A 14,548-nucleotide genomic window follows, 5' to 3' on the forward strand; every position below is an offset into this window, starting at 1 on the left:
GCAACATTTCTTAAGTCCCATCTGAGGGGAGTGGCACATGGGTTCATGTACTGCGCTAACTCTAGTCTATTGCTAGTGGCAGCTTGCAACCTTCTGAAGCCTCAGAACCTTCCTTATGTTAGGAAGGTTCTGAGGCTTATCCATGCTTAGTGAGTGGAAAAGAGTATCCTGATTGATTAACTGTGTCCTGTGTGTGTTTGACGGGTGCGGGGTGGGGGGGATAGGAAATGGAGAACACTGTCTGTTTCCAAATATTTCCAGCTCCGACCTAACATGGAAAGTAAATTATGAGAGCAATTAAATGTCTTCTTTCTGGATAGATTCAATAGGGTTGGTAGCCCAGTAAAAAAATGCTCCCTCACATTGCTGGAATCAAATGTGAGTGAGTAAGGGGGCTGCCTGATATTACTGGGATCTGTATTTGTCAAGGCAAGACAAAGAACTCCTCTCTCACTCTGCAGATGACTTTCACGGCCCTGGAGCACTTTTCTGGCTTGGAGAACTAACCTTTTGGTAACCCTGTGGTGGTTTCCTCAGTGGTGTGTGTGCCCCTTTGGATGCCTGCAGGGGTGATCTCTGCAAAGTCATCATCTGTGCCACTGGTAGTTGGGAAGGGGCCCTCTGGGGTTCCCTGGATGGCAGGATTTGCTCCTGCTTGTCCTGCAGGAAGGATTCCATTCTGGACATCTGGAGTAGCCTGACTGGTGGGCAGGATGGCTCCAGGAAACAAGGGATGGAAGATAAATCCTGTTAAGATTTGGGGGGTCGCTGGCTGGAATGAGAGAAGGAAATAGAAAACAAAGTCAAAGGAACACATTTAAAAGCTGGTCAACCAGCTTTTTCTTCTTTGAGGGCAATAAGTTTGGGTAGGATTTACAGACGGAGAGGGTAGAGTCAGAAAAAACAGTAAAGATTGAGCGTTCCTCAGAGGAAGTGCCTCCCTCTCCCAAGCCAAGCCTGGTGCTGGTTTCATTACTGGGATTCCTTGCTGTGCTCAGAAAGGGAAAGCCAGAATCAAGCCAGTCACAGGAAGAGGAATAATGCATCGTTTGTTCATATCAGGTGTATCTGGAGGTAGAACTAAGACAGAAAATCCATACAATTACAGGGGGCTGCATTTCTGTTATTGACCTAAACCATAGTCTCTCCTTTGCCCATATTTTTTTTTAGAGTAATTTAAGAGACTAAAAATTAATGGAAAAATTAGTTCAAGTAGATTAATCAATTCTTATCTCATGGTTTTCACCCCTTCAAGTTTCTTTTGATGTATTTTTCAAAGGCATTGGAATATTCAGTCAGAAACATTTCTTTTGGCAGTTCAGCCACTGGTGTATTCCTTGAGGTTACTCAGTGGATCTTATCTCTTTTGGACAGTCAATGATTTGCACACTGGTAATGAATGTTGTTACTACTTACACTTGTTGTTGTTGTTTTTCCCCTGGGAATAAATTACTGTGAAAAGTTCTTCCTAAGAAGTAATAATTTGAAATCAGCTGGTTTTGGAGAGAGTTCAGGCAAGAATCAGTTCTCTGGGACCTCCCAGTTCTGACAGCATTCTCATAGAATAAAAAGCGTTGAGAACTCAAAATTAAGATACAGGTCCGTTTCTTTGAGTGTGGATCTCAATTGTTAGTTTGCATAAGCACCATCTGGAAGGCAGAAATATGCATTTTTAACCAGCGCTCCAAGTTGTCCTGGTTTGATGGTCCAGGACTGATGTTTGGAAAACAGTGTCTTAGATTTATGAGGTATTGAAACCAGAATTAGACTTATGCTGAATGAGAGATAGGAATAGAGTACAGAAATTTTCAGATTGGGAGGTGGGACTTTCATACATTTGAAATAAAGAAGGTGGCTTCCCTGGTGGCAAAGTGGTTAAGAACCTGCCTGCCAATGCAGGGGACACAGGTTCAAGCTCTGGTCCAGGAAGATCCCATGTGCCGCGGAGAAACTAAGCCCATGCACCACAACTACTGAGCTTGTGCTCTAGAGTCCGCAAGCCACAACTACTGAGCCCACGTGCCACAACTACTGAAGCCCGTGTGCCTAGAGCCCATGCTCTGCAACAAGAGAAGCCACCGCAATGAGAAGCCTGTGCACCGCAATGAAGAGTAGCCCCCACTCGCCATAACTAGAGAAAGCCCGTGCAGCGACGAAGACCCAATGCAGCTAAATAAATAAATAAATAAACAAACAAACAAATAAATAAAATAAAGAAGGTGAGTGGTACCCATCATTAAAAAATAAGACAAAAATAATAGACTATAAATTACCAGTGCACTCTATATAGTAAGGGTAAATATTGGTTCATAAAACGTGTGTGTGTGTGTGTGTGTTAGTTACATAAAAAATATAGCTGTTACTGTTTCGCCAAAAAAAGAAAAACAAAACCATTTTTCTATCCACTGGTATAGTGGATAGAAAAATGGTTTTCAATCTGGATTTACTTTTTTTTTTTTGACCTTTGGACCTAATTTGCATAAGCTTTCCGAGCCTCAGTTTCTTTTTATATAAAGTTGGGTTAAAAATCTCTACTTTGTAATCTGGTGAGGATTAAAGGCAACACATGTAAAAAAATCTACTAAGGTGCCTGTTTTATAGAATCGGGTCAGTAACTGGTAGATATGGGTGTTCATGTATCAGTGTTGGCAAAACAGCCCCATTACTTGATTTTATTTATGGACAGTCTAGCAAATCTCTACCTCTTTCATAATAGAAAGGTTTAAAAAACTGTCTTCCCAGATATTGCCTCAACTCTTTACTTCAGTGTCATGTTTAGATACCATATTAATTCAAATAATGTTTCTCTGAAAATGACTTATGGGGAAATGCATAGAAATGCCTAGTAATGGTACTATGAGTTTTATTTAGGTTCAGCCCTCTAGTTATTCATATGTATAGAGAAGAGTTCATTCATCGCCATAAGATGCTAGAAAAATAATAACTTTTTCTATAAACATTAAACACCTAAGTCAAAAAATTAATCCTTCCTGCACTAAATATCAATATGTATATTATTCTAAATCTGCATGCATTTCAGTAACTTACAGTCCTACATTTTAATCAATACAAAGTTTTAAAATATGCATTGGCTTTCTGGATAGAACTGAATCTGACATCAATATGTGGAAAGCAAAAGCTAAGTCAAATTAACGGGGACAAGTAGCTGGAGAAGGATGATGAAACCCCCAGCTAGACGAAAGATAGCCTAATGCGAGGACCTATAAAAGTGTTCAGTTTATGATAGTATGCACCAGATTTAGGGGTTGTGGTCAAAAGTGACTATATGAGGATAGAAAGCAGCATTGTGGTAGCAGTGAAAGGAATTTGAAACACTAGTAATTAATTTTTTTTTTGTACCAATTCCTCTGAGCTTAGGATAGCACCCTAAAAGGAAAATAACACAAGTTATTAGACAGATTTTTAATATATTTGAGGCAAGGTGTATATATATATATATATATATATATATATATATATATATATATATATATATAAAATCACTTAAAAACTTAAAATAGTTATAAATATTATAAAGAGATATGTGTTTATTTTCAACAATAATTTAAACTGCCTTTGTGATTTGTATCACAAAACTCAAGTCAGCACATGACATTGAACTACTAACGTTTATTATTTGAGTGATGGGAGGTCTTCTGCATTTCACAAGTTACATATCTTCTATAATTAGGTAATAGATGCACGTGAGGGGAGACTTGGAAGATGCAGAAAGCAATAAAAAAAATAATAATCCCATCATGCAGAATCTGATATTTTTTCTTGCAGATGTTTTTCAAACATTTCTTTCTTACATACTAGAAGTCATGTAATTTTTACAATTTGTGTCTTAACCTTTTCTTTTAATACTACGCAGCAATCATTTAACCACATTACCAACAAATTTTAATAAATATAATTTTGAATGGTCACAAAGTATTTGCTTTTATATTGTACAGTTTACATAATAATTTTCCTTTTGTTTAAATGTAGGTTGCACCTAATATTCTTCTCTACTATAAAGTTATTTTGATGAATTTATTTGTAAATAAACCTTTGCTGTATTTCAGATTATTTTCTTGGAATGTGTTCCCATATGTGGAATTAAGAGTTAATATGAATTTTATACTTGATTCTGCTTTTAGAAGTAAAAGCTGCCATCTGATGTTCATATTTGATCTTGGGTCTTGGTAATTTTATCAGTGATCTCAAGAATTACCTTTCACAAAGAAAAATAGAGAGAGAGGAAAGTGTGTCATTTTTAGGGAAAAGATATATAGTTAATAAATAAATTTGAAATAAAAATACCCCAAATCATTAATTATTAGATCAGCCCATTAATTTAATATTTTCTTAACAGTGTGGTTTAAAGGATTGACTGGTTGCTTCATCTGTGACATTTACTAACTGTGTGATTGTAAATAAATAACTAACTGTAAGTATTGCCAGTTACTCATCTTCACATTAGAAATAAAAATATTGTCTATAAAAGTTTGTTTTGAAGATGAGATGAGATAGTACATAATAAATAAAAAGTACTAGAACAGTGCCTGGCACATAGTAAGTGCTCAATAATTATTCTTGTTATTATCAGTGTCCATACAGTGCAAAGTAAATAGGAAACTTGGCAACTGTCTGGTGAATTGAGATAGGATGAAATATTTCACACTAAAATGATTTAAAATAAAAATCATATTACAAAATAATCTTACCTGGGCTCCAAGGTGTGCTACAATAACTGGTAACACCTGAAAAAAGAGTGAAAGACATAGGAAAATATATACTAAAAGGTAAGTTCTGGTAGATGATATAAATATTGAGACTTTTAAAAAGTATACAATATTTACTGAATAGATATTTGTTTAATGTATCATCTATGATCATATATATGGACTCATAGAGCAGGATGGGAATTGGAACTCATCCAGTTTGTAAAAAGAAGATTAGACCCAGAGATTTAGAAACCAGTCCAAAGCAGCACATTTAAAAGGTAGAAGTTAGTAAATTGGATGAACAAAAAATAACTTTGATCTCAGGCTATCCCCAAACTTAAAATTATTCCAAGCAATCAGGTTGATAAAATCCATGTGTTTCTTTTATATGGCATCTCAGAAGATACATGAAAACATGTAATGGATATTTTAAAATATCAAGATTTCTTGAAGCATGTGTACTTAGTCTCATAATGGTTGCCTGGATATTTTGCTATTAAAATAGAACACTGGAAGGAAATTTTGGTTGATATTGTTCAACAACACTCATCCTAACAGAGTTCTTAGAGCTAAGTGAGAAATACCACACTGGTCACTGATAACTACGTAAATGTTATGAATTTGTAGTTGGAAAGATCTGGGTGAGGAGTTGGTGTGCTCTAGCATTCTAAGAACTAACCATAGGGTTTGTCAGAAAGAACTAGGGTTTTAAGGTTTATTTTTATTTCTGTAGAAACTCATAGAGTGTCACAAAAGTTATCAAAATGGGACTTTTAATATGCCAGACCTAAAAGATTTGAAAGTTTTATAAAAAGACTCTTAACTTTATTATTTCTCAAGAAGTTTGTACAGTAACACCCATAATGCCAAAAGGTAAAAAGTACACACATTTAAGAAAAAGCCTTACCCTCTGTCAGATCCCTGGCTACTGACCAAAAGCAACTCATCTTCAGGGTGGCAAGTGGAAAAGTGGATTGAAGGGAAGGGACACAGGATTTGGGAGAAAACAAAATTGAAACTTCTTCTTTAAAGGCAAATTGGAAGGAACAGAAAGATACAAAAGGAAACCACAGATGTCTAAGTAAAAAATGTATCGTAAGAATTAAGTAATGTAGCACCAATGTAACAAGGAGAAAAAGTGTTAGTTTTTGATAGAGAAATTGTTTGAAATAATAATAGCTAACACATATTGAATGAGTACCATGTATAGGCACTGTTCTAAATGTTTTACGTAGATTTACTCATTTAATCCTAACAGGTCTAGTGGTAGATTCTCATTAATCTCTATTCTATATGACAAAGAAAGTGAGTCACAGAGGGTTAGGTAACTTGCCCACGTAGGTAGTAAGTGGAGAGCTGGGATTTGACCAGAAGTTTTGGGGTTCTAGAGTTCACTCTTAGCCACTCTGGCCTGGCTTAGATAAATGAACGCTGTGGGCAGCTGCCCAGGTTTCTGGCAGGGACGTAAGGTCCTCTGCATAGGGAGAGACAGGGTCGGAGGGACTGGGGCTGAGCAGGAGAAGGCATGTGTGGGGACTCTTGGTGGTGGCATAGCCTAGAGACATCAAAGAATCCCCACAGAGAACGAGGATTGATTTATAGTATTGCATGTTGGGGAGCGTGCAATGTCGAACCGTCTCTACTGAATCTTTAGTAACATCTACAGTGCCCACTTATGCCTTTGACTCCAGTGGATATATTGTTTGGTGGATATGAAGATGTACTAAGCCTGACTTCCAGGTTAGAGCAGGCCAGCAATTGAAACCGAAACTGGGCAATTGGCAGATAGATTACACCAGGGTCATGTAGTAAAGAGATTCTCATTTTATTTGCTACTCTCTCTAGTCTTTTTCTGAGGATCACTTTTGTTATTAAGATATAAATAAGCAGCAAATACTTTGAGTGAAGGCTCTGATATATCTGTAAGAAATAAGTAATGACTGATAGACAAGTATACACATCAATATTAAAAAAAGAAATGTAAAAATTAGTTATGTTACAGATTTTTACAAATATGAATAAATGAAGCAGTATAGAGTTTCTTGTGTTGTTATTTTGGACAAAAGGCAAAGAAAAAAGTATTAGTTGCATATGATATAGAATTTAAATTGAGCAGCTTAAAATAATTTTGTCAATTAAACTCAGCTTTGATTATAATTACTAATTAATATAAGCTTGCTACTATAAGTTGGATGTGTCCGTAGTGGTAGGAAGATGGTTAGGGTATAGTCATGCTTCATTATTTGGGAATGTGTATTAAAAGTCTTACAGTTTTGAATATCTTTGGACCCACAAATTCTATTCCTAAGAACTGGTCTTAAGGAAATAATCACTGAAATGGTCAAAGACTTAGTCAAAGGATGTTCACTGTAGAATTGTTTATAGAAGCAAAAATTTTGGAAAAAACCCAAATTTTTGCAATATGATGGAATACTAGCAATCATTAAAAACAATGTTATAAGTGATTCACAATGTTATAAGTGAATATTCAAAATATAGGAAAGACTATTCAAAATGTATTAAGTGAAAAAAATAGATTATAGAACATCAGATATAGTAAGAGCATATTGTCTTTAAAAAGTATACTTATATGCATAGAAAAAAGAGTGGAAGGACATAATCTAGAATGCTGACAGTGTTTAATTCTGGCTGGTAGGCTTATGGGTGAATTTTATTTTTTCTTTTTGCTTATCTGTGTTTTCTAAATTCTCTATAGTTAACATATACTATGTATGTAATAATCAAGAAAGCTTCTACAAAAAATTAGACCATTATGTGGGAATGATAGGGGCTGAGGTCATGTGTTAGGGAGAATTAGTTAACAATAACCAATTTAGTCATAAAGGGATCATTGTATTTTTCTCCAGAGTCATTAAACTATTTAGAGAAGTTCCAAGAAGACAAAATTTAGGCTTTGCAGTTAAAATGCAAACACTTCTGAAAGAGGTGATGTCCTAAGTATGTCATTTATATCTTCATGTGAGGGTTTTTTTTGGGGGTTTTCCTGAAAGCAAATAATGATGGCAGGAAAAAAGGAACTAGAGAGTCCTTGGGGACTCGAGAGGAGGCATGAAAAAAGCACACAAAAAGGATGAGATTAGATTTGCTGGAAATAAGCTTTACCTATCTCTTATTTTTTTCTTTGGAATGATTTTGGTCACCCAGAAGGTCTTCAATAGAAACAGAGCAAGCTGGAGAAGAATCCTGATACCTCTCAATCCCCCCGTTTATTCTTTACTTCTCGATCTTCCCCAACTCTTCACATTTCCTGTTACCTATTACAAATGTATTCTAGACAGGTTATGGGGCAGCATGCTGTTTTCTGGGTGTGTTCTCATGGGATTTCAGCAAGAACCAAATTGCCAAAGACTGCTTTAAGTTTAGTAGGACATCCCTCTGCAAATTACCAGGGTAGAACTTTAAAGAACCTTGAAAATATTCTTTCCTCCCCTTTAGGCTTTCACCTGAGGGAAAATGCTCCCCATTGTTAAACTTAGTAGGTCTTTGAACTCACTTGTGGTTGCAGCTGCTGCTGTACCTTCAATCCCCCCAAGGTCAGTGGGAGGGTCTGGGTACCAGGTGCCATCCCTGCAACAGGATTTAGCTGTAGGGCAACGAGGAAGATTTTCATTGTGTTGTTTCAGTTTGAACATCCAGGACCCGAATTCGTATTTACTAAATGTAAAAGGGAGGATTTGCTATGCAAATATATAGTACACTACATTGCATTTGGAATTAGATATAGAAATGAAGTTCAAAGACTTGTTTAGTCTACTAGTACAACCATCAAGTCCAGGACTAATTTTCTCATATTAAGTTTTTCTTTGGCATTTAACCCATTCTCCTGAGGATTACTTAAGTGATTCTATATTTGCCTTCCCTTTTTGGCTGTAACAGCAAGGGTTCCTGGAATTTTTCTGATGACTTTCTTATGAAGAACTGAGTTCCTTCATAGGTATCCCCATGAAAATTGTGAGTGTCAGAATAAAGTATCTAGTCTGAATATGGTCTAGTACTATATTTAAATCTGACCAGTGGAAAAAATCCATTTTAAGCAGAAAAGAAACATTATTTTATCCCCCCAACAGATTAAACTATACAGATATTCTATGAAAAGAATGTAGATCTTTCTACCCCTTCTTGTTTGCTCTTGTTTTTGGGGCAATGATAGCAGTCATAGTGTGTGTGTGGGTATGTGGATGTTGTAAGGGCCGTGAGGAAGATGTGTCAGAGGAATGGGGAGGGGAGCTCGGAGAGGAGGTGAGAAGAACTAAAGAAGTAAAGACTTAAGAATTAGATTAATTCCTTTAGAGATTCGCTTGCTAAGAAAATTTTCTAATGATGTATTGAATAGCATTCAACTCTCTTCGGCTTTTCTCTGTCACTACAATGAATATGTGTGCATGTGTACATCTATGGATACACACACACACATATCCTCCACATTAGGTATTATTTTTATTTAACAATGGATATTAAAATGATAAAAAAGAGTACTTACCAGTTGCAGGTCTGACCCCAGTGTGAGCATCTGTGTCAATGGAATTAGACTTAAAGAAGGGAAGACCTGCAGGGCATTGAAATTGATGTGTGAGACAAGAGGTTGTCTGGTTTTACAATGCTGTCAGTGGAGGATATCCTCAAGTAACCTATACTCCAGTCACAGGTGGATTTACCACGAAGGTAAAGCTTCAGGGCCTCTCACTAGCATTGCCCCCTTCCGTGGCCCTTGGAGGCACCCTAGCAATGTGTCAAGTTTAAGGTATTTATCAGCTTAAAAATGTGTAATTTACTCTTATTTCTTATCTCATTATAAATTATTCACTTTAATAACTAATTTTACATATCTAACTTTGTATTATTTTTCAAAGAAGGTCCCCAAAGCTTCTAGTTCCTTAAGGAGGGAGGTTGGCTACTGACATGAGTATTCTATAATGTCCATAGACCAAAAAGAGAACTTTAGACTGGTATTATTGTACTGTTTCACAAAGTCTAGACGTAGGTAAGGAGAGGTCCTTTTGAACAGAGGAAGGGTGGGAAGAAGGAGGTGGGTAGCCAGGAGACCATGCAGTTTTCAAATGTACTTAAATATGTTTCAAAGACAGATTTTACAGTAACACATCAGCTCATCAGCAACAATGAAATTTAAGAAAACCACGAGGAAATCTGCAATTATTTTTATAGATTACTTCTTAATCCCTGCTAGTTCTGGCAAATACCATACATGATTAAGTCACATTACTTCAAGGGCATAGATGACCAAGCTTTTTCAACAGGTGTAGCTATTGCTTTTCAGAGTTTACTAGATTTGGTTGCTAAACCAAATTATTATTCAGACAAAAGGAAAAAGAATGAAGATGTGTTGCTTTTCCTGCTCAAAGTTTTGAAAAAAAGTATGTTTCTTGTTTTTATTTTCCCCCAAATAAAGCTTTTCTCTCTGTTGCTCAGTCATGAGACTTTGGATGAATCTTGATTTTAAATCCACTAGTCTTAACATGTTTCCTTTGCTGGTCTCTAAATGTTCCCCATTGTAGGACTCTTACCTGATTTGGCTGTTGTTGGTTTAGCAGTATTGCCTGATCTGGAACCAGCTTTGTTGGAGGAAGTACCAAAGCAGTGTTGAGCTGCATCTGTGATACCAAATTTTTGCAGAAGCAGGGATGTGGTTGAGGTTTTGTATCCATTTATTTCCAGGAGGTAACAAGTTGACCCAAATGCAAAAACATCTGTCTTTAGCCTCTGTGTGTTTTGGAGCAGTTTTAACTCCGTGGAACATTTTTTTTTTTTTCATTTATATACTTTTATTTGGGAATGTTTAAATCAATACAGAGAAAACTAAATTTCAGAGACACTGAATATCATTAGTTTGGATATCATTACTTTATTATAAAAGAAACACGGAAATTATTTACAGGATGAAAGATTTCAGAACTTCAGTGGCAGCTTCACGTGATGCTATTGGGGGAACGGGCAGCTTCACGTGATGCCATTTCAATAGTGACTTATTTTAGTCGACATATTTTCCAAGAATGTCACCATCTCTAAATAAGAAATAATCCTTGTCATCTAGAACTACTTTGGTGCCTCCATATTCTGGGAGAAGAACTTTATCTCCAACTTTCACACTAACTGGTTGAATCTCTCCACCCTTTCCTTTAGAGCCTGATCCAACAGCTACTACCATTGCTTGCAATACTTTTCCTTGCGATTTTTCTGGAAGCATAATGCCTCCTTTGGTTACAACTTCGGGTGCACTTCTTTCAACTAATACTCGGTCAAAGAGGGGGAGAAACTTTCTAAATGCCTGTCCTGCCATGACTCGGGTTGCCGCACTTCGTGCTCTCGCTCTCTGGCCGCCGCCGCCGCCGCAAAGGAGAGCCCGTGGAACATTTTGTGCATGACAGGAGATGGAATTGTGGAGCGGAAAAGTGCCAGACCAGGAGGGGTGCTGTGGGGAGGGACAGAAGGTGAGGTAGGGCACATGGATTTCTGGTGGTAGTTCCTAGGTTCCCATTTCTTTTCTGAAAGTGCTTTCCTCCTTTTCCAGGACATGAAATATATAGTCCACACCTTAGCTCTATACACATTCGCTTTTTCCCAAAGCTTGAAGGTAAGCTGCCATGATTTCTACTGCATTTTCACAAAGCTTCCTAATTTTACCTCGTGCCTGACAAGTCACTTCCTGTAATGGAAATTCTGTCCCCTTCCTGGCCAGGGTATTTTCCTAGTGTATTAAGAATAACTGAATTTTAGGGGTAAAAATCTCCTTGAATCCATATGATCTAGTTGTACTGTTTTATAGATGAGGGAAGTGAGAAGCAATGTCACCTGCCAAGGTGATATTTTGAGTTGCAGAGCCTGTACTAGGATCCCTGCAAGTGCTTTTAGTCCTTGAAGAAATGAATCCTTCTATTTGTTTTTCTTTGTATTCCATCTGCATTCAGGTGGAAGCTCTCTGGCCAGGTTGACTCTGGTTGGCATTTGCTCCTGGCTGTATCCCCAAGGGCAGTGTGCTGGGGGCTCCCAGCACTGCATTAACCCTTGGGTCACTTGGATATATCCTGGAGCTACCAATGACTCTTGATTTCACTTTGGTCCTTTCTCTCAGTTGTAAGAGGTAAGATTGGCACTATCTGTCCTTAGGGGTCCCTTTAAGCCTTAAGATTATGTAAGTATAAATTCTGCAAATGTGTTTTCATCCACTACGATCGATCCACTGTCAGCATGGCAGTCAGAGGGATCCTTTGAAAACAACAGTCTGGTGTGTTCACATCTTTGTTCAATCTCTGCCTTGACTTCTGTTTTCAGCCAGGGACAATACAATGGCCTAAAATGCCCTCAGGCCCTGGGCCCCCAGTGCCTCTCTGACCTTCCATCCTACCTCATTTTCTCTTGTTCACTCTCCTACTGCTGTTTAGGCTCCTTGCTGTCTCTGGGACACTCAAGGCCGATTCTTGCCTCAGAGCCTCACCTCCACCTGTTCCCTCTGTCTGGAATGCTTTCTTCCCTGTCATTGGCTCACTTCCTCACTGGCTTCACGTTGTTGCTCGAGCTCACCTTCTTTTTGAGGCCTAGCCTATCTACTCTTCTGAGTATGCAACCTGTCCCATCTCCAGTGCGTACCCTATTCCCAAACTTTTGATTTACTGAAAACAATTGCTAGGCTGCTTTAAGTGTTCGCATTTGCAAATCGATTCATTTTATATACCTTTATGATAATTCAATAAATTCATGTACAAATAATTTTTAAAAACCTTGTCTATGTGTCCTGAGTTTTATTTGATAAATACCAATACTATACCTAATAGACATTTTAATGTTACTTCCCACATTCCCTGCACCACTGTCTCTAACTGCGCTCCCAATCTGCATTAACCTGCGCAGTACTCCTCAGTCCACTTTGAATGATAGCTGTGCTCCAGGAAAGTTTTATTTGTCTTGAGTCTTTACAAATTTTATGGTAATTTAAATTCACTAGAGACACCTTATTTAGAAGAACCTGTTGGCTAACTTGTTCGGTGAAGCGCAAAATCCATGTTTTACAAAGAATTTAACTTCCTAATTTACCTTGTTTAAACATCACAGTTTTGTAGACAACTTCTTTAAAGGACAAATGTATATTTGCAGTGAAATAAGAAGGAGGTTGGTTATTCATGTTTTGTTCCATCCCCTCCCCCCAAGATCACCCTGTTCAGGTCCTTCATAGAACTAATCATGGTTATAATTTATAATTTAACATTAAAAATATTTTTTAGTATCTATAGCCCTTGTAAACACCATGAAGGATCATGCCTTTTTTTCTTACCATTGTATCTTCAGCAACTAGCACAGTATATGGTATACAGAGAGTTTTCAATAAATATTTGCTGATTGTATAGATGAGTAAGGAAGTGTTAAGTGAGCTTGAGGCCTAACTGAGAATGGTTTCTTTTTGTTCTGCTAATTCATAGTAAATATGTAAAATTTTTTTCTTGTTGTCCACACTGAAGCATCTCAAACAAAGGGAAATTCACTTAGAGACCCAAACCACCCATATTATGTCTATAAAATATTGAAGGACAGTTGGAATACATGTTTGAATACTAGTGCTCTTTTTTGTTCAAAAAACTGTTACATATGAACATGTTTTGTGATGAAATGTTCTAAGTAAAAAATATTGACTGCTTTCTAATATTCCCTTACTATTGCACGGTTTGGTAGACCTTTTAGAGTTTATACAATCTAGATGTTTCGTGCTTCCAATTAGAAAAATCAGAATGTTTTAGTTTACATCTTTGGTCATGAGAAAATAATTAGTTGGCAAGAAAATCTTAACTTCTTTTTGGACGTAGAATAATTATCCACTTTGAGCAGACATAATCTAAAGCATTCCTTTTTCTCCTAATTTCTACCCTATTTCTCTGCCAAAAATAATCAAAATTAATTTATTATTCAAAATAAATAAAATAATCAATAATTTATTCAAAAATAAATCAAAATAATAATAACAATTAATTTATTATAAAATTAATCCACTCAATCCACGATAGATTGGATGCATTTTAACAATATAAGTACATTGAAATATGCACTAATACTTCATTAGTTTATCATCTTTCAACTTGGAAAATAAAAACAGGAAACTAAAGGAATGGGTCACGGAGCAGTTTTAGCAGAGGGCAAGGAGAGAGAGAGGTACAGCTAAGGCTGGTTGGTTCATAAAATATACATTTTGCACTTACTGGTAATGACAGAGTTGATCCTAGAAGACAAAACAATAGAATCGTAGTCTTCATGTTCAAATTACTACCTGAAACAACAAAATAGGGTTATTCTTTCACTCTATTTTTTTCTTTTTGAGACAAGGTGGTACTTGAAAAAAAAGAATGCTCTATTTGAAACATGGTCATTTCTGTTACCTTTCTCTTCACTAGGCAAAATGTACAGGTGAGACAATATGCAAAGTCCAGTTGATTTCTCTAGTTTCTATGATGAAAAATTTTACCCTTTGATGAGCTGTGAGTTTGTAGGAGGAATTTAAACTTGACTCCAGGAGGCTGGCAACTGAGGGACCAATCAGGACTTAGCTGTCTGTGAAATCATTTGGTTTCTTTCATTTCCCAGCACTTCATTAGGTGAGTTATTAGCTGCAGACATCATATTACCCAATGTCTACCATTTGAATAGAGGGTATTTCAGGAAGATATACCTTGTGTAATTAAAAAAAAGTGCAGACAAGGAAAAATTACAATCCTTCTTCACCTCCATCTCCTTCCCAAATGACTTCCCAGACGTCCCTATTTTATCATGTATACATGATAAATCAAACATCAAAATATAACTGTGTATGTTAAAAAATA

General features: G+C 36.7%; 1 protein-coding gene and 1 pseudogene across 1 annotated transcript; both read right to left on the reverse strand.

Moving 5' to 3' along the window:
• Positions 1–502: 502 nt before the first annotated feature.
• AMTN (amelotin) lies at positions 503–13,984 on the reverse strand. The gene is made up of 7 exons (XM_068542175.1): positions 13,931–13,984; positions 10,253–10,339; positions 9,211–9,276; positions 8,224–8,313; positions 4,710–4,745; positions 3,361–3,387; positions 503–772 (listed from the first exon to the last, which is right to left on the reverse strand). The coding sequence occupies exons 1-7, from the start codon at positions 13,982–13,984 to the stop codon at positions 503–505; spliced, it is 630 nt and encodes a 209-aa protein (XP_068398276.1).
• Positions 10,510–11,061, reverse strand: LOC137763712 (10 kDa heat shock protein, mitochondrial pseudogene; annotated as a pseudogene).
• Positions 13,985–14,548: the final 564 nt, after the last annotated feature.

This window comes from Eschrichtius robustus, chromosome 4 (assembly GCF_028021215.1).
Source record: "Eschrichtius robustus isolate mEscRob2 chromosome 4, mEscRob2.pri, whole genome shotgun sequence".
Taxonomy (NCBI): domain Eukaryota; kingdom Metazoa; phylum Chordata; class Mammalia; order Artiodactyla; family Eschrichtiidae; genus Eschrichtius; species Eschrichtius robustus.